This window comes from Anoplolepis gracilipes, chromosome 3 (assembly GCF_047496725.1).
Source record: "Anoplolepis gracilipes chromosome 3, ASM4749672v1, whole genome shotgun sequence".
Taxonomy (NCBI): Eukaryota; Metazoa; Arthropoda; class Insecta; order Hymenoptera; family Formicidae; genus Anoplolepis; species Anoplolepis gracilipes.
In genome coordinates this window covers 9,881,799-9,902,896 of record NC_132972.1, presented here as the reverse complement: position 1 = coordinate 9,902,896, position 21,098 = coordinate 9,881,799, and the positions used below count along the sequence as shown (strand labels likewise).

The 21,098-nt window shown below is 26.6% G+C and overlaps 4 protein-coding genes across 5 annotated transcripts; 1 reads left to right on the top strand and 3 right to left on the bottom strand.

Annotated features, from left to right (window-relative positions):
- The first annotated feature begins 6 nt into the window (after nt 1-6).
- On the top strand, nt 7-3,745 carry Shc (SHC-adaptor protein). The gene is made up of 11 exons (XM_072888470.1): nt 7-424; nt 878-978; nt 1,463-1,533; nt 1,629-1,689; nt 1,755-1,928; nt 2,056-2,219; nt 2,308-2,534; nt 2,666-2,824; nt 3,049-3,176; nt 3,269-3,379; nt 3,605-3,745. Exons 2-11 carry the CDS (start codon nt 880-882, stop codon nt 3,737-3,739), a joined length of 1,329 nt encoding a protein of 442 aa, XP_072744571.1. The 5' UTR covers nt 7-424; nt 878-879; the 3' UTR covers nt 3,740-3,745.
- Nucleotides 3,578-6,224, bottom strand: Frg1 (FSHD region gene 1). The gene is made up of 5 exons (XM_072888471.1): nt 6,051-6,224; nt 5,839-5,915; nt 5,456-5,748; nt 4,929-5,128; nt 3,578-4,734 (listed from the first exon to the last, which is right to left on the bottom strand). The coding sequence occupies exons 1-5, from the start codon at nt 6,107-6,109 to the stop codon at nt 4,587-4,589; spliced, it is 777 nt and encodes a 258-aa protein (XP_072744572.1). The 5' UTR covers nt 6,110-6,224; the 3' UTR covers nt 3,578-4,586.
- A 542-nt stretch (nt 6,225-6,766) lies between these two features.
- Nucleotides 6,767-8,629, bottom strand: LOC140663753 (uncharacterized). Of its 2 annotated transcripts, XM_072888197.1 has the most exons (6): nt 8,426-8,629; nt 8,191-8,260; nt 7,706-7,818; nt 7,504-7,625; nt 7,211-7,383; nt 6,767-7,129 (listed from the first exon to the last, which is right to left on the bottom strand). In XM_072888197.1, exons 2-6 carry the CDS (start codon nt 8,227-8,229, stop codon nt 7,076-7,078), a joined length of 501 nt encoding a protein of 166 aa, XP_072744298.1. In that variant the 5' UTR covers nt 8,230-8,260; nt 8,426-8,629; the 3' UTR covers nt 6,767-7,075. The 2 variants fall into 2 exon arrangements, with proteins under 2 accessions (XP_072744298.1, XP_072744297.1); XM_072888196.1 differs by having other exon boundaries at nt 6,769-7,129; nt 8,191-8,629.
- Nucleotides 8,630-13,338: 4,709 nt separating this feature from the next.
- Nucleotides 13,339-18,640, bottom strand: Pmp34 (Peroxisomal Membrane Protein 34). The gene is made up of 9 exons (XM_072887745.1): nt 18,260-18,640; nt 17,437-17,695; nt 17,295-17,355; nt 16,470-16,536; nt 16,118-16,266; nt 15,544-15,657; nt 14,298-14,545; nt 14,118-14,185; nt 13,339-14,030 (listed from the first exon to the last, which is right to left on the bottom strand). Exons 2-9 carry the CDS (start codon nt 17,503-17,505, stop codon nt 13,886-13,888), a joined length of 921 nt encoding a protein of 306 aa, XP_072743846.1. The 5' UTR covers nt 17,506-17,695; nt 18,260-18,640; the 3' UTR covers nt 13,339-13,885.
- Between the last annotated feature and the right edge of the window lie 2,458 nt (nt 18,641-21,098).

The following is a 21,098-nucleotide window of genomic DNA, read 5'->3' as shown; positions in this document are numbered from 1 at the left end:
AAAAATCAATCTATTACGCATCTATTTTTTCCGAAAAGAAAAAAGAAAAAAGAAAGATTACTAGCATTGAAAGTGCAGTTGAAAAAAAAACAGATATATATTTCATTGAATGGCGATTGAGACTTATTGGAGTATACACTATCAAAAATCAGATTAAGATATTTTGTATCATGTGTATGTGTGTGTGTGTGTAAGATGGTATCTAAATTGTTTTATTTACTGTCTGTGAACCATTAAATAATATGCAAGTTTACGTTGACGCCTATGGTGTATGTTGTATACGTCAATGATCCACCTCATGAACTCATGATAGGATAGACGTCAGAATCATCGGTGACAAGTCGAAGACAAAAGTTTCCTTGTGCAATGAACAATGTGTCATTGACGGATAACTAATAAATGAGTAAATAATCGTTCGCATTAGGTATGATTTTAACATTTAAGAATATATTAATGTGTACGAATTCCAATCTGACAGTTTGAAAAGTCATGGCATTTTGGGCGTGATTTACAAGGAAAATTGCATGAGCTTTTTGCCTGTTTCGAATCACGATATGATTAAAGGGAGAAAAATAATTTTCCGTTTGCTTTTAACATATACATATATATATCAGAGATATATAAAAAATATTAAACTGAAGAACATTAAATAAAACTATAATGCATTATAATGCAAAACTATGATGACTAATGTCTTTATATTACTTTTAATCTGCTAACATAATTTTAATTGTTACTTTCAAAATTGTTGAACATATGTTTTTTTCTATATTAATAAATGATTAAATTATTTCTGATAAAATATATAGTGAATTTGTTATATGTATACTTTAATAAATGTTTTATATACTGGTAACATCTGTGTGTTTTAATTTAGCAATGGCTGCAGGAGGTAGCAGTTTTATAAGTAAACCTGCTAGAGGTTGGTTACATCCGGATCATCTTGTAAGTAAGGAAGGAATTACTTATACAGTGAAGGTATGTTACTGTATTGTTTAAAATATATCAAGATATTTATATATTTTTCAAATTTTTAATTTTTTATCAACTTTTGGGTACATCTCAGTGACATCAGAATAATTCTACTTGTTTTATGATCAATTTTGCATTTCTAAGTCTTTCTATAATATGCTCAAGTATTTTGTTGTATTTAAATATTAAAAAAAAATAAAAAGCTGACTATGTGAAATGTATTAAAGAATAATACTATAAAGATAGGACACTGTTTCAAGTTGATTTAATTTTTAAGAAAATTATTATTTTTTCTGCTTATTCTCCTTAATATATTAAATATCTGTATCATAGCAATAAAACATAAAATACTCTAATAACACAAAAATCTGGAAAGAGGAAAAAAAATATTTTGATAAAATATTTAATATTTAATATTACTTAAATTGCATTAATTTTTTTTCTTTTAACATTAAAAATATTCTAATTTTTCTTTGTATAAAAATTACAGTATATTGGGTGTCTCGAAGTATATACATCTATGAAAAGTTTAGATTTTGAAACACGCTCGTGTGTAGCTAAGTAAGTTATCACACAATATGTAGTTTTTACTATTAGACTCTCTCTGTCAGATATTTTCAAACATACAATAAACAACTTTTCGTTTTTATTTCTAGAGAATGTATAAACAGAGTTTGCGAAGCTGCAGGATTAAAATCTGCTGATAAAAAGAGAAGGGTACATATATAACTATTTGTATATAACTATTTATATACATAACTTTATCAAGTTCTTGATTCCAGGTTGATAGAAAAGTGTTAAGAGCCATAGCAGATAAACCTCGTATGGAGCACACTGCTGCGAGTGTTAATTTAACTATCAGCAGTTGCAGTTTATCCTTAACAAATATTGAAAATGGACATATTATTGCTAAACATGACATGCCACGCATATCTTTTGCTTCAGGTGGTGATACGGTAAATAACATACACCTGTACTTTACACATTTCAATATGTGACAGGCATTTCACTAATCAATACAAATATAAATTATTGTATTTTTTGTGCTGTCTTAGTAAAATTGAATTTTGTAATGTATAATAGGAAATACTGGATTTTGTTGCATATGTGGCTAAAAATATGCATGAATGGCGTGCGTGTTATGTGCTTGAATGCGCAGGTGGTTTAGCACAAGATGTTATATCCACTATTGGACAAGCGTTCGAACTTAGGTTCAAAGAGTTTCTCACAAAGCCTAGTTCTTTACAGTAAGTTTTTGTAGAAACACATTAATCTGTTGAAAGAGAAGTTACGATAAACCGAATTTGTTTAATCATTTTACATATCCTCTTATAGTCCTGTATTAAATGGTGTTCGGGAAGCAGATAGAGATTATTATAATGATCTACCAGGCAAAGTACCACCTGATATTGGTCCACCACCTGTACCACCTTTGCCTACGACAACATCCACACTGCCTAATCTGAAGCATCATCAAAATCATACATCACGCATTCACGCACAAAGTACTGCAATGGACTTATTCTCCTCTGCCACTGATAGACAACACCAGGAGTGGGCAGGTAATATATTTTATAAAATAATTTTTTAATAGAAATATACTACGAATTATATATTTATATAGAAAATTAATTTTTATGTAATTTTTTTCTATATAATATTTAATCTTCTATTTTGATCTTTTTCATATCAGAAACTGGAAATTTAATCGACTTGAACTCGGATGGTACTATATCCTCATCAACGAATCTAAACACAATGCCTGAGCACAATTATGTTAATGACAGTGTCATAGCTGCAAACAGAGATAATCATCGTGATGCGGCATCACTTTTTGATGTTTTTGATATGCGTAAGAATTACTTATGTTATGTTTTTAATGAAGATTCATAATTTATCGCCAAGTTACAAAATTTTCACAATAATATTGATCCATTATCCTTTGTTCTTTATAATTTATTTTTTTATTTGTCATCTTACACATTTAAGATCTTGAGGATGTTTTTTTATATGAAAAGATTTGTTCTATATTCACAATTTATTACTTATATCAAACTTTTTATTCACGAATTTTAGAGCCCTTTAGTTCTGCTATATCAGATATGAATAGACTAAGTCCTCGATCACAAAAACAACAATTGAAGCAAGAAATATGGTTTCATGGAAGTGTTAGTCGATCTGAAGCGGAATCTATGCTTACTAGAGTAAATATATATATATATAAATATTATATAAGATATATAAAATTTATTAATATAAATTATCTTTGAAATTGCTTTATATTTTGCTCTTATAGGATGGTGATTTTCTAGTTCGAGAATCACAAGGTTCTCCTGGTCAATATGTTTTGACTGGTATGAATAATGGTACTCCAAAACATTTATTGTTAATTGATCCTGAAGGTGTTGTAAGTATTATACATAAAGTAAAATTTACACTTAATAAGAATTATATTAGTACAAATGAAAAGCTTATGTGTAATCATTAATTTTTTAAATATTTTCTAATTATATAAATTTTAATTTATCTAAATATTTTTATTATATGTGTTGACCTTCTTAAAAATATGGTCTAATAACATTTTAATAAATAATGAGCAATACAATAAAGTAATATATATTTTTATTTACAGGTTCGCACAAAAGATCGTGTATTTGATAGTGTGAGTCATCTAGTGAACCATCACTGTGACAATGTATTACCTATCATATCTGCTGATAGTGTTCTAGTACTGCGTTATCCTATTCCCAGGCATACAAATTATTAATTTTTATAATAACAGCAAATAATTGAACGTAGATTTAGCAAAGATTTTCTAAATAGTTATTTTGCATGTCTGCATGTGAAAATCTTTGGTAAATCTAGCTTTTTTTAAATCTGATATTTTTAAAATCAGTCACTTCACACAAGAGCATATATATGTATATTGTTTGTAGTATCTTTTTATTGTATATGAATAGACGATTTATGAATATTTTTCTCTCTGTGAATCCTTATGAAATGTGCCAATCCAGCCAAAGTAATTATAATATATAATTTCTATAATTTATCAGAATCAAGCACATTCCGTTTTTTTGTATATAAAATATTATCATTTGACTTTTTTGTGATATATTTTCGATTTATATAATAGCCATATATATTTATAAGAAAATTTTATATAATCTCTAACAATATTTTAGATGTATATCATACAATATGATTTTTATATTGAACACATTGTTGGTATTTCACGCAGAGAAATAGTTACAATAAATATAATTTCATGCAGTATGATCTTATTGATTTATTTCATTTAAAATTTTTCATGTTAAAGAAATATATACACAATAAAAAAACCCATTAGAATTTTTTCGTTTTTACAAAATACAATAGATATTATGTTTTAATATAAGCTTATTAAGGATTTGTACTCTTCATATGTACATATCACAAAAAGCTCACACAATTAATATTTTAGATATATAAAGATACATTTTATATCTTTTAAAAATAATACAAAGATTTACTTATATTTAATAAAATATTTAATGAAACATTTATATTTTAAAATTTTGTGTTTTACAATAATAAATAATTAAGTAAAACAAGCAGTCATGCTGTAAAAATTGAATTTATTTACAATAACGATCAGCTTTCATCTTACTTCTTCTATCTAACAGAGTTTCATGTAAATTTCCTTCTATTTTTGCTTTTTCTAATTCAGAATGATCAGACTTATTTATCCTTAATTTCTTATCTTGAAACTTTTGAAACTTTCGCCTGGGAAATGAAAGATATTAATATTAAAAAACATGTTTTCAAATCTGGTTGAAAATAGGATAAAAGAGATTGCTGTTAAATAGCAATACATTGATTCATAATGTAAAAATATTAATTAGAAAATTGAAATTAAATAACTATTTATTAATCAATAATATATTATTATACTGTTATTAATAAGATTTTATACTTACACATAATTTATTTCAATATCTGCAAGTGAGCCTTGTTCTTCCTTTGGAATATCTTTGCTAGGACTTTGAGAACGTTGTGTCATACTCCTTATAACAACAAACTCTGAGGGACCAGCTGTTCTATTCTGACAAATTATGTCATCATCATTTGTAATTGATATAAAACATCCTGTATTATTTAATATAGCGAGTTTGCCATCCTAGAAAATCAATATAATTTTAAAAAAATTTTTAAAAACTAATGCAAATAACTCATTTAAATCTTATTTTTTATATAGTATTATATATAATTTAAAAAAATATATATTATATAAACATGTCAATTTAAAACTATAAATTTCTATTTAATAGCTTTTTACTTTCTAATTAATAAATAATATACAGACTAAATAATGGATATACAACAATAAAAAATAATATGAGTGAACCACAAAATAATTTTTTTAGATCTCTAGAAAAACAATATATAATAAAAAACTCAGAACAATAAATAATTTATATATATATATATATATTATATATTATACTTGGAAAATTGGCTCCCACTGTTCAATCGAGCCTACTGCATCATTTCGTCCAATAACAACACCTTTTTTATCAACGCCAAGATATTTGCCATAACCTGATTTCAAAGCAATCTTAGTCTCGCTTATGGGAAATGCTGTTAAAATTTCTTCTGGTGATGGACCTTCTCCTTCATCATGTGGTGCACCAAGAGTAAATAGTCCATTATCAAGCGCTTTCATATAAGTTTGATTTCCAATTTCTATAGCTACTGTTCCTGTGATTTCGAGTATACTCTTAACCTTCCACCATCCTCCTACAACACAAATTGTCATATAAGCAAATGCTTTTCATTTTTTATGTTTTCTGTGTTATATTATAATAAAAACATTTAATAAATAATTACCATGAGTAATAGTGTCCTTATTCTCTACTGTTACATCCTGTTCCTTTTCTTGTGTCTTAGATTTTCGTTTTTTTGTTCTGAAATGGAGAAAGATATATTTAACAAAATAAAAGAGAAGAAGAAAGATATAAATATATTTTAAATAAATGTGATGAAAAATAATACTTCAAATCTTAAACAAAAAAGAAATATATACACATTTTTAAACATACCTTGATTTTTCTCCTTTTAATTTTAACTTTCCTGTTTTTACTTTTTCGTATTCTGACATTTTATTATTTTCCAAATTTCTATTTATTGTAATATCAACTGCGCTAGATATCTTATGTCAAAAAACGAATATAAAGCACAGGTTCCTTGTTCGAGATTTTTACTATACTGTGGCGTTATTGAAGAAAGCAAGAAAACTTAGATAGATGCAATATGGAATGCCATTGGTTATCGAGTAGAGAATTTCTAAAGTCCCGAAAATTTTCCTATTCAACAGCCAATTGGGTGACATTATGCGCACCTTGTTGGAAAACGTCTTGAAAATATCATAAGTTGTGCAATATTTCTACTAATTTATTTATTATTATTTATTACGAAAATGTTGAATAAAGAGTAGCATTTGATTGATCAAGCAAATTTTAGTTTGTCAGAACCAAAATTGATTATATTTATGCATGGAATTATGTAATAATGTAAAAAATAAAAATTATACTACATAAGAAAGTAATACTTTTATTAAACGCTATAGTGAGAAATTAACTCTTAAAGATCATATATGAGTCATTTTATTAATATTTTAATAGAATATCTCTAAGGCTTTAATCAATAAAAAAAATATTTAAAATTTATTTTCTCAGTAATTTATAAAATTTATTTGTTGTACAATATCCTTAAAATTTATTTGTTGTACAATGTCAAAAAAACACAAATTTATGTACATATCAATTTATGTAGCATATTTCTATATGAAGAATGCATTTATTTCAATATATGCATAAATTTGTGTTAAATTCCTGAGTATACATGAGTATTTTCTAAATGTCAAAAAATATATATGTACATTTTTTGCGAGTAATATAAGACAGCTAAATTATGATAAAACATTATGGTCCATTGTGACCAGGAACAGAGAAAAAAGTGTCCTATGAGGATTAATACTTGTAAAAAATTATTATCAGTATAAAATTATATTTCAACATATCATTCTCTTTTCTTATGACTTCTGTTGAAAAAATCCAAACTTAAATTAAAGAACACTGTCATCTAATGAATTATTTATATTTCTATCTTCAATCTCCTCCTGTAATAAAATACAGAACATTTAGAGTAATAATTAGTACCAAATATAGTATCAGTACAATATATGTATACATAACATTACCTGTAATACTTCAATTAATGTTTTTGTTTCATCCAACATCTCTTTATATATACGATTTTCTTCTTCTAACTTTTCAATGCGCTGTGAGAGTTTTTTATTTTCTTCCAAAGTATTCACAAGTGCCACTTTTCGCCTCTCAGCCAACAGCTGCCAGTAATTTTCACTAGGATTGGCTGAATCAGATGAAATATATACTTTGATAAGCTTTCTTTTATATTATATTTTTTACAATCTCTACAAGAAACATGCATAATGGATACACAAAACCAAAGAAAAAAGTAATTTGAGCATACCTGTGGATGTTAAATCCTCGGGTTCAATTTCTACCTTTTCTTGTGCAGTCTGGATAGCTTTGTTTTTGCTTGTTATTTTTTTGCATTTAGAAACATCTTTTTTTATCATTTTGGTCTTATCCCTAATTATTAATAGAATATCAGTAATAAACTCTTTAAAATATTTTTTCATATAATACATAGCTTTTTTAAAATAACTTACCCTTTTGCTTTTTCCTTTGATTGTATACATCTAAGAATCCTATCAGCACCAACTAATGTTTCTCTGTCAGTAGCTGCTGGTTGCAATACTTGCAAAGGTTTTCTGACCTTTTCCTAAATAAAAAAAAAAGAATTATAATATAAACAATACTCTTATAAACCAAATTGTAAAGTGCTTTAACTTTTGTGTATTTATATTTTATTTGCAATAATTAATATCACTTCTTCTCTTTTTATTTCTTTTTCATATATAAATATATACTACAATTAATCTTTCTACTCATTTTTTATATACTATTATATGATATATATCCATATACATTTATATAATTATTTTATAAAATATATATATTTTATAAAGTATATTATCAAATATTCTTTAAATAAATAATTTTATGAAGCTATTTATATATGAAATTACGTTACAACATTGCAAATAAATTCTTAAATTTCTAAAATGTAGAAAGAATAAAAATATATGCTAACTTGAGGTGTGACTGTCCCAATGTCAGCGACTGATTCCATTTTATGTGATTTCAATAATCCAAGAGAAAATCTGTAAAACTTTATTGTTTAATCAACGCACCAAGGTCAAATGCGTTATTTATACGGATTGTATAAATAAAGGAAACAACAGTCAAGATATGTTGTTTACATGAAATCTCAATTGAAAATAATCACATCCAGGCCAATTAAAACACGAAAAAGAAAATAATCATACTCGAGATATAAATGCCTATGTATTATCACTTTTATCGTTTTGCAAACTCAAATGACAAATTGCATTTGTGTCAGCAAATTCACGTAATTTTCACATGAACAACTGTCAAGCTATTTGGCGGTAATATAACAAATAACACGAAGTGAAAAAAATCCAAACATGTGCAGCGTGAAAACTTTTTAACGCTTTTTTGCTTGCACTAGCGCCAACTAGATTCATTTTAGAGTGGCCAGAACTATTTGATCAGATCCATTTTTCGCTTAAGGTAACACATCCAGTTGGTTCATGTCCGTGCTAAATCCATAATTGTGGATTTGAAAAGTACACGGAAATATTATGGATTTATTAGTATATTTTTCATTAGATATTATTTTAACTGCGTGTAATCTTTTTTCATTTTAATACATGTTATAGATAATAATAGGTATGTATTATATTAAATTCAATATTTTTATTTTAAAATATTTTTTGTTTTTTTTTAATATAATTGATGGAATTATTTTTGAAAAAAAATTAGCACGAAAAGACTCTGCTTTTATTTTTTATTTTTTCGAGTGGCTGTGCTAATTTTATACTTTAGCCAGTACAGCCATCAGTTTTTTGGAAATGGATAAAGTAACAAAATCCGGAATAGAGCAACAAATTAACATAAAGTTTAATATATACGTCACATTATTCGAATAATTTTCAATTAAATACAATTATTTTTACTTTAGTTAATAAAAATTTTTTAATGTACTGATAATTAAAAATTGCTATCGGTAATTTAAAAAGATTTTTTATTTTCCTTATTCTGTACTTTAAAAAAGAACATATTGTTTTGTTTTAATTTTATTATATTTTGACACTCTGCAGCTCGGTAAAAAAATTTCTCTCGAAAAATTTAAGTCAAGTTCCCTAAACTACAACCCTTTGCCTAAAATGCTATTTTTATAACTTTCCTACCATTTTTTTTCGAGAGACATAATTTTGAAACTAAATCATACATGTTTTTCATACATGTTGTTGATACTCGAAAAATTACAGCGAAAAATGATCGCAAATGTAAAATTAAAAAAACATTATAAAGCTTGAAATTTTAGCTTTAAAGTGCTATCAATAGTTTTTTAAAATTTTTTAATCATTTTAGTATTTATACAATTAATAAAATAAGAAATACAAAAATTTAAGGGTGCCTAATATACTTTTTCACCATGGGTATATATATATATATATATATATATATATATATATATATATATATACATGTATATCAATCAACATATGACAAAGAATAGTTGTATAAATATTACTTGTTTCAGATGCTACTGCCTTGTTTTTGATATTGTTTAGTTGTTGTTGTTGGGTGATATATGTAGCTGTTACTTACAAAAGTTGGTGAGGAAAATAATTGAATTTTGCGATAATCGATTATTCTTATATGACTCATCTATATGAATTATTATACGAATTTTTATCATATTTTCTTGATGTAAAAACACAATTTATTTTAAATTAAATTTTATTTTACTAACAATAAATATAAAATTTATATACAAATTTTGCAAATACTATAAAATACTATAAAATCTACAAATATATAATTTATGATTTGTTTTAAAGACAATTTTGTGTTGTTTATTTTTATAAAAAATATTTTTTATTATGAGTTTCTATACATTGAGTCACCTAAGAACAGATTTATACAATATTATATAATAACGTCATTGTTTCGCATGGAGAAAAACGAAAGGCCAAAAAACAATATCAAAAAAGACATTAAAGAAAAAAAAACTGGTTGTTCGATAAGTTTGAACTTTTACAGGTTTAGATAAAGATGATTTCATAACGTGACGTGGGAAATTTGACATTCGATTATTCTTTCCATTTGAGCGAACATTTCTATAATTAATGGTATTATAATCCGACATTAAATCCAAATTTTCAGAATCCATATCGAGTTTACGATGTTTTATTAATTTCCTGCATATAAATTTTTGTTATAAATAGTTTTCTACATATTTTACAAAAAATATATATTACTTTTTCCATCTTTTCGTGCTTTCCCTTTCGGGAGAATTACAAGATTCAGTTCCGATACATTGATCAGTATGACAATCGCATTTTAACGTTAAGCTTTTCAATAAAGTGGCTGAACGTGGATCATCGCCAGTGATTATCGGCGATTCGATTATCGATGAATCTTCGTCGAGTTCTTCATCAGCATCCATTTCTGAACTTTTTTCAAGATACCAGAGATTCCTAAATGGGAAGTATCTTTATGTGTTATTTACTAAAAAAAATTATTATATTAAAGAAATAGAATAAATCAGCATCGATTTTTTTAAAGATTTAACTTACATTGAATTTTCGTGAACAGTTTGAAAGATGTTATTAATTTTTACTTTTTGAGAGTCAGCTTTCAAAGTTTCTTTTTTTAATATTTTTTCAAATCCGCTAAAATTGTATGTATTAATAGAGATTATCTGATATATAAATTATATATACTTATTACATCAATAAAAAAAGAAAATGAGGAGAGAGAGAGAGGGAGAGAGAGAGAGAGAGAGAGAGAGAGAGAGAGAGAGAGAGAGAGAGAGAGAGAGAGAGAGAGAGAGAGAGAGAGAGAGAGAGAGCATTAGTGAACAGCTATTCCAGTAAATAATCGTTTTTATTTATAATAAATTAATTAAATACAGATAATTTTATATATATAATTTTTCTCCTATATTTATAAATGTAATTGTATTGCTTTCTATATAATTAAATATAAGAATTAAAAGATAAAGATTAAAATTGCTAGTGTTCGATAATAAACAACAGGTTAATTAGAAGACCAAACTAGCCAAAATCATTTATTTAGTTAGTAACACAACGTTTCGGCCATCTGATTGTGGTCCTTTTTAAGTGTCACTAGAAACAAAAAGATACAAAAGGATCGAAAAATTATTAAAATTAATAACGAATTTTACGCAAACAATAAAATGCAATATCATCGAAAAAAAGATAAATCTACTCATCGAAAAAAGATAAATCTTCTTCTTTTTTCTTGATTTATGTGTGAGTAGATTTATCTTTCCTCGATGATATTGCATTTTATTGTTTGCGTAAAATTCGTTATTAATTTTAATAATTTTTTGATCCTTTTGTATCTTTTTGTTTCTAGTGACACTTGAAAAAGACCACAACCAGATGGTAGAAACGTTGTGTTATTAACTAAATAAATGATTTTGGCTAGTTTGGTCGTTCTAATTAACCTATTGTATAAGAATATATGTCTAATATATTTTTTAATAAGATTATTTACTGGTACATTTATTCTACTAATTACAGTTTCTGCCCTTGTCACATTTTCTTATTTTATTATGTATGTTTGGACACTAACTTCTTCTCTTCACTGCATTTCATGGGTGATCTCATATTTATAGAATATTTTAATTCATTCTTTGTTGGTACATTTCTATTCTGATATTTAAAAGTAATATATTTAAGAAATGTACGTTAAAATAAGCTAAACATTCTATTCGATAATACATATATTAAACTTGTACCGAATAAACGTGAGATTCTCTATGAACAGGCAAAAAGCAATTAGGCTTTATGCGTGGAATTTTGCTAGCCTTATTCTGTGAAATATACAATCTTGCATCTTTATCAATTTTATCAGAATTTTCTTCGTTATATAAATTTCTTTGAGACGCACAAGCAACTATGTTTATAAAGTTTTTATCATTTTCTGCTTTTTTTGGCAACTTTTGAATGTCTCTTGAATGTACCAAATTCTTCTAAATATTACATATTAATTTTCTTAATAATTAAATATTACAGATTAATGTAAAATTAGTAAATCTAATAGTAAACAAATTTGTTAAAACAAACTTCAAAATTAAGCGGTTTTTCGCGACTCGCAATAACAGCGTCAATCTTTTCTTTTTCAAAATTTTCAGTATCTTGAATAATTTCCGACGAAGGTATCAATTCTTTTTTAATTTCGACCACATTGCAAATTTGCTGCGGATGAATCTTCATAATTTTTTTCGATTTAAAAACTCTCTTTTTACTAGTTACATTTGCTTTTCCGCGAGTATAAAGATTTCTCTTTTTGATTGGTGTCAACAATCCGTCGCTGGAGTCCGACCAACTTGGGTTTTGCGTATTATTATCAACTTTCGAGGGAATATCGGGTTGGCTAATAGCTGCCTCATAATTATAGGATATCGCGGACTTTGGTTCCGATTTATCTTTCGTAACTGTTGTGTCGGTCGATTTTTTGTCAATTGCATTTTCGCGTGTACTGCGACGTGATGGTGGACTCATCGTATCTTCAGCATGACTGATGCTATAACTAAAATCATTTATGCTTCTTAATAATAATTTATATTTATTGTTCTATCTCTTACTTTTAATCTGATAAAAATTAAAATTCTAACAATAAAGCTATAAAAAGTCAAAGTGTTTTTAATATCGAAAATATTAGAAATGCAGAAAACAGTTTGAGATTATTTTATAGATATATATTGATATTTTGAAATTGTTGTTATGCAGTAATAAAAAATGTAGTGCATTATTCTATTTCTATTTATATTTTTAATAAAAAATCGGGCAATTTTTTTTAATATTTACTAATCCTTACTTGGAAGTCACGGATTTGCAACTATTAGACTGCGCTTGGTTTTTAAATGACTTGCGTATTTTAAGTTTAGCCAGGAGTTTTAATATCGCTTCAGACCGCTTACGCTTGATTTTGTAAGAATAATCGCGACACGCAGTGACATTTACGCATTCCGCCTCTTTGTCTTGCTTTTTTGCATTTATTTTATGCGTTTGCAAAAAAAACGGCGACACCAAGTGATTCAATTTGTACCGAAATTGCGGTTGAAAACCGTGCTGTGATTTTCGTGAACTCGCCAGTATCTCACTCAAGTATGTTCACATTTTTCTTAGATACTTTCATAAATTCCATCACCCGATTAACCATTCTTTTTTGACACATCATCGAGCTCGATCAAACTATTAATTGCATATTTTAATGTCGATTCGATTATCGAATGATTCTTTGATTTATGTAACTAATTTCTGGTTGGTCGTCTTACTTTTTATTTTTTTTTTTATTACTTAATGATAATTAATATGAAATATGCAAAATGTACATTACACATTTGCATATTTCATATGTCACTCATATATAATGATAATAAAAAAAATAAAAATTGACATAAATTCCTTTTAAACTCTGAATTATGTATATAATTGTCTTAGTGTAATACTAATATATAATAATTATATATAATAATTAAATGTAATAATTATAATACTAATACATTATACTTTTCAAAAGATTATAAAAGAGATAACATCTAGAAATGTATAAATTTTGTACGTATTTATATTTGTAAATACGTTAATTTGAAAATAACTTAAATAAGTTATTTATAATTAGTATAACTTAATATTAGACGATTTGTTATTAAAAATAAATTGTTATCTGAGAACAGGTTTATGTAAAAGTATACGGAAAACGAATCGTGCAATCTTTTCGTAAGCCAAAAACATTAAGGCGGCTGTGAGGACAGTTTGCAAAAGTTTAGCTTCCATTCCTTTGTACAATCCAGCTATCCCTTGTTTCCTGGATACAAAAATCACACGTTTGTTGTATAACAATAGAATATATACATAATATATTTTTCATATAAATTAACACATTTTTACTTACTTCAAAATGTAGAATAATATTTGCAACGTGCCTGCGTTTGGAGGTAAATTAGGATACTTGTGTCCATGCTGAAATTACAATATTTATAGATTAAAATCGTGCAATAATTTTTTTCTGCCTAAGTTTACTCGTTAACTTTTAGAAAACAAACTAAAAATGTCATTATTAATATATCGATACCCTTAATTTTGTTTGCACAAGCTGCAGAGGATATGTTAATGATGTAGCAACTGCTTTTGCTATTGCACCAACAACGAAGAAAACCCATGCCGGTGGCTGATCACCGCCGAGAAATACATTGATTTTTCTTTTAATACTCTCATATGTCATAAATTGTATAGCTGGATTCGCGACGAGCATGAGACTCGGCAATGTTCCTGCCCACAGCTGTTTCAAACCTTCGTATTTCCATATATGTATGAGACCATCTGTAAAAATGATAATATAAGAAAGCAATGTAGATGTTAATACACAGACAAAAAACATTATGTAAATAAAAACAGTGCTACATGACAACTAAAAAATACATTGCAGAAAATAACTTTAAAAATAGAATTAAAGACACCTTGTTGATTTTAAAATATTGACTTTTGAAAATTTAAAGAAATATTTGATAATTTATTAAATGTAATTAAATTTAATAAATTAAATAAAATTAATTTGTTTTAATTTAATAATATATTTAATAATTAAATTTAATAATTTAAATATAAACACACAGTAACTATTGTCTCTCTTTCTCCCTCTTTCTCTCTCTCTCTCTCTCTCTCTGTTTCTCTGTATCTCTTTCTTTCTTTTTAAAATTCTAAAAATTATAATGTCTACTACAATCCCCAGAAATTTATTTATAGCCTCTGATAATAAATTATTTACATAATTTCCAATCTAAGTATGCTAAATTTTTCCTGATGTCCTGATTTCTGTTTTTATGTTAAGTAGCATATATATAAATGCAAGATAGTATGCTATTTTTACAACCAGATTTGTAGCTGATAATAAAACTTTTGTTAAAAAAATTATGAATAATTATTTAATTATCTTATATTACATTTAAATCTCTATATTTTAAATATTTTTATGAATTTGCAAGGTAATGTATTTGCCCTCAATAACGCAATATCATGCCACTTATTAAATGTCGTAAGTACATTTTAAGTGATGGCGTAAGCGTCTTTTTGCAGCATTTCTTTCACAAGCAAGCGTTTTCTTTCACAGCATATAGACTTATTGCTATGCATACGTATGTATATTACGACATATATAGAAACTCGTCAGACAGTAAATATATACGCAGTGCATTAATTATTATGAGATGTAAATAAAAAGTATTATTGAAATTGCCAATATTAAAAATATAGAAAATAATGATAAATAAATAGGACATATTTTAATGCTACTCGTGTATTTTCATATGATATAGACTTACCGCACAAAGTAGTATATTCGTTATTATTTCTTTCTGAAGTAACTTCGATGCCTCTCATCTTCAATCTCGTGTTCACAACCCACAGAGGTGTTGTCGTGAGAACATTGATTATACCTAAAATAGATATATATAGGTTTAGAGTGTCTTAAAGTTTCTAATAATATTACATGTAAAGTTCGCAGTTTGAACGAAGCTGACTTTTCTTTTATACGCTTTTCTCATCTTTCTTTTTTTTTATTTTTCAATTTTATATAATGTGATTTAATATTCAAAATTATTAATATTGTTACGTGTCATTGTAAATAAAAATTCTCAGTTAAAATTCTATGTAAATAAAGTGTATTTCATAAATTGAAGAATATATATTATTATTTTTACTTTATTTTAATTTTTCTTGTTTTAATTTATCTATTCTAATTTATTCTTATTTTAGTTTTTTTTTTTTCGCTTACATTTTACGCTACACGAACATTTTAAGATTTTTTAATGCTTTATTTATACTAAAAAACTCATATGTTAATATGCAGAACATGATTGCAACATTCTGTATAAATAAATAATGAGCTGAAATTACCAGCTATCGATGCAATAAATAAGTCGCTGCTAGCCGTTTGGTTTCTTCTGCTTCTTAATTCTTTTAAGCCGTGGAATGTGTAGAAATAAACGAAATTACTCGCGCATAAGCTTTGCAGAACAGGAACCATACCTCTGTACAATGTGCATCTTAAAGAAACAAATAATAGCAATTTATTTCAATTATATATTTCGAATTTATGATAATACAGAATAATTTATTATCCAAATTTTTTACCCTACAGTTTATCAAAATTTATTTTTAGAAACATTTATCATAATTTCTGATATTTATTCGTTCGAAACACACACGTGGAGCTCTTCACAAAAAAAACAGATTTGTCAATACGTACGGTCCTTCTTTCGCAACAAGTTCTTGTATAATCGCCAACGTATTTTTCGACTGCCGTTCCTCTTCCACTGTAAATAAAAAAATATTCATAAGATTACATAAAGCAGTGAAAGATTCTTATCTTTATAGCTCTTAATGTGTGTTTATTGTAATAAAGACAGCTTTGCAAATAATATTAATTTTTACAAAGATTTTTTACGCAATTTATGTTTCTTTTTCCGTGCTTTGTTATAAAACATCACAATTATTACAAATTGTTATTAAATTAGTGTTATTATTATATTTCAAATATTTATATATAAAATATACACACTGTGTATTAAAAATGTATATACAATTTATATGTTCTATAATTTTATTCTTATTATATATAAAATAATAATAAACTATTTTGTAGCGTTTTATAACATTGCATAAAAAAGAATTACAATATAATAATCCAAATTATACATAACACTCTCTCATTCCATATACATTATATCTATTAATGTTTGAAATAAATTGTTTTTTTACATTTCTATTGTATTAAGTTTAACAGGTAAATCCTGCCAAGCAAGATAACACAAATAAACATAAAATGTTTTCACAATAAATAAAAAGCAAATTTATAAAACTCGTGAATAATATGAATATTTATAATTAAACATGGGAAAGCAATTCAAAAGCTGCAAATATTAATGGTAACGAATGAGAATAACGATGACATTGCGTTTAATGAAATCGAAAGCTTGTTGCCGACGCTTCATTTCAATCCACATTATAAAGGAAGCAAGTGCAAAATTGGCTTGTCACGTATGTATATTCGATAAACACCAATACGAATTACATTGCAAACGACTTCGCACAGTATCTAAGGGGTAGAAGGCTGCCATTGCGATGACACTACCCTGAAATATCGAAATGTCAAAGTTACTTTCGGCGTGGAAATACACGTGTAAAAGATATCGTGTAAAATACAATATACCCACCGCTGCACCGGATATCGCATGCACCAACGTGTCGTAAGTAAAGATGTTTCTGTTGTGTCCACTAACCATTTTAACAGAGTTTCAAACACGAATTAGGTCATAAATTGTAACTAAACTTGTTGGATTTACTCTTGTTTTCTCGAAGAGCTATATTGCGGATAATACGATTTAAATTGCATTGTAACACATTGCTGCAGAATATCGATTGATCGATAATATTTTCAAAACATCTTCCTACAGTATACAATCTGTAATTGTCCTGGAAAAAATTAAATAAATCTTTCAAATCAAACTTGTGTCTGAGATTTTTTCATAATACACTGATAACATTTAGCTGATATTATATAAATTTAAAATAAAAAGATATATATATCTCAATTTTTCGCGCTCGTAAAAGATGTATTTAATTTTCTATATATTTTTTATAAGACATCCTCTCATGTATTCTTCATAAAAGAATTCAAATCTAAAAAAATTATATATAGAGAAAAATTCAACACTTTTTAATTGTCTTAATTTAATTAAGCTAATTTATTTCCAATAAAATCAATTCCTTAATGTATTTCCAATAAAACCAATTTTTTGGAACATAAAAATATAACTCTAAAAAAAGATGTATATCAAGTTACTTCTTTATAAATTATATTTACTACTATATTTATCAACTTATTTCTTTCAATGGAAATATATTCTCGTTCTATTATTATATCGCTCAATCTTATAAACTTGGCACAAATCTAAATGAAACTATGCTCAACGCGATTTATTTCATATTGCGATTTTATGTCTGTAATTATTTCATAATTCTCACAATTCCACTTACTTTAAGTTTTGTAAATTTTGCGTCGAATCAGCCGCGACAAATGCTGTGTAGCGAGTATTTATCTATCACGACTGTTCACTGCGTGACGAACGCACTGACACTATTGTGGGTACAATTTCTGAGACGATAGGCGCTTATATAAGAGGAAGTCCATGACACGCGTGTTTGATGTTGGCCTTCACGCTAGCGGGCGATTGTCAACGAACTGGTCGAACGATACGTCACGTATGTTATCTTTACTCGGAGGAAAGCTTCACGAAAACAATATTATTGTTTCATGATTTAACAGTCTTCGCTATCCGTCCCCGTACATGCCCACTCGAGAAATTACCGATGTATTTCGATGTGGCGGAGAGGCATACAGCTAGCACGCTTGCGCTCTTAACGCGCGTGTTTAGAAGCAAAGAGGTCGATGTAGGCAACGGCGTGCATGCGCGTTGACGAGATGGTGATCGTTGATGATTAAATAACGTTCTCTTGCGTTTTTAAAAAGAAAAAGTAATTAAATGCGATTTCACAAATTGTGTGAAAATACACATTGCTTTTTGAAAATACTATGTTCCTTTTAAATTTTAAATACTTATATAATCTCGTTTTTCGTGGAATTCATATACATATACATGAAAAAAACAATCTTCGAAATATAAGTTTGAGAAAAAGTCGAATGTGAAAATTTTGAAACACAAAAATTGCGTGAGAGGATACACCATTTTAATTACAATTTTTATATTTTTATGTAATTTATAAAAGAGATATCATTAGAGAAAGAGAGAGAGAGAATTTCTTAAAATGTTAAAAATAAATTTAAAGAAAAATGAAGATTTTAAAATACGTACATATAGTGTCATTTAAAGTAATTCGTGTCTTAGAAATGTGTTATATATATTGATGATGTCAATAGTTTCAAATACTTTTTATTATTTTATTTCTCACGAAAAATATTTTGTATTAATTAAACAATAAGTCGTGTCACTAATAGCTTTTTTGAAAAAATTAATAATTATTAGTATTACTATATTTACTATCATAATCGCGAATAGAATATATTTTATTATTACTTTTTCTATAAGAAATCTTTCCAATTAGAAAAAACCATTGTATATGAAAATTGTCAATGTAAGAAATTATTTTTTAATATTTAAGCAATATTTTCAATATTAATTTTTTTCATCGAGGCAATCTTCTAAGAAAAACAACGCTGCGGATGGAATTAAATTTTAAAACCAATATCGCGGCTCAACAGGGTGTTTCGAAGGTGTAAATTCTACGTATAGAGATATCTGTTGTGTCGCACAGTGTCTGGAATTCTCTCCAAGTTCTCGTCAGAGTTTAATTAAACATTCCACGACTGTGGAATGCGTACGTTGTGTAATCGCACCCTTCTAAATACAAACCGCTATTAACGGCAATTGCTTTTTCCAAACATTCCATGAGTTATACATCTTTAACAAAACATAAATTTCAACTCACAGAGGTTAAAACATTTTTAATCTTTCACCGAGAATCTCTCACGGAAAATTTACATAATATGTATATCACTATTAAAATTAAAGCTCATGTTTGTTAATTTCTTTAAGCATATATACAGTTGGAATTTACCAGTAATTCGCTAAAACAAGAGAAAAAAAACACAAAGATATACATAAAAATAAATAAAATATAAATTATATATTTATCGATAAACATTAAATTAAATTGACTACAAAGAGTAATAACAGATTTCTCTTTTTCATCTGAAAAATAGCAACATAATTGGCGAACATAATTTAAATATCGTAAAAATATTGCAAGATAGTTGCAAAATGTTATTACTTTGAATGATATCACAAGATGCAAGATATATTAATATATTGAACATTTTTATAAGAACTTTTGAGGAAGCAAATAATTATGAAATTATTTGTATACAACAAAGTTAGTTTTGTGTTATTGAATATTTCAAGTTAAAAGATCTTAAGTTAATGTTACTTTGTAACGCCGTATTTTTAACACAATTAAAGTGTACTATTTCTGTACGTCGCTGCTTTCAATCGAACAACGAAAACTCATTCACGTCTCTTTTTGTTCTAGTTTTATTGAACTTTTGTGCTTGTGTTAGCTTTCAGGTAGCAAAAAACGATTTTCTAGTGTTTTTAATTTCAACGAGAATAATCGGTGATTCTTTCTTATTAAAAATGTCAAAGAATGCAAATATATGGCCAATATTTATCACAAAAATGCATTTTCATATCTAAACTGTCAGTCGCATCAATTAAATATTTAATGTTTTTATCGCATTTTCATATAATTTAAATTGATTATGTGCATTTGAAAATTTACAATATTACGAATTTACGAAAAAATACGACTCTAAGAGAAAGTTAAATACAAAAATTTTGAAATTGCGCGAAAAAATGCGTTGATTTAAATACTTGTATTTTTTAAGTATCTTTTTTCCGAAATAAATACATTGTATAATTTTGAAAAATTAAAAGAAACTAAACACAATTTTAAAACACACTTATTAAATTGTGTGATGCCATTTTATTATTTCAAAATATCATAATCAGACATATTTCTATTGAAATTATCTCAATCCACGGTAAAGTTTTCTAGAAATTTTAATGAATGCACAGCAGTTCGTATCATTTTCATTTTGTTATCACGATTATTGCTATTTCGTCTTATTAAAAATTAATAGTTGAGAAAATTCGATTGAAGATTTATCGATCAAACTAATAAGACAGAATTGCCGGAAGTGATAATTGACAAATTGTAGCCTGCAGTGTTAATGATGGAAATCTGGTTTAAATCCATTTGTCGCTCAAGGCAAGCATCCAATTGTTAAATCCATATCTCG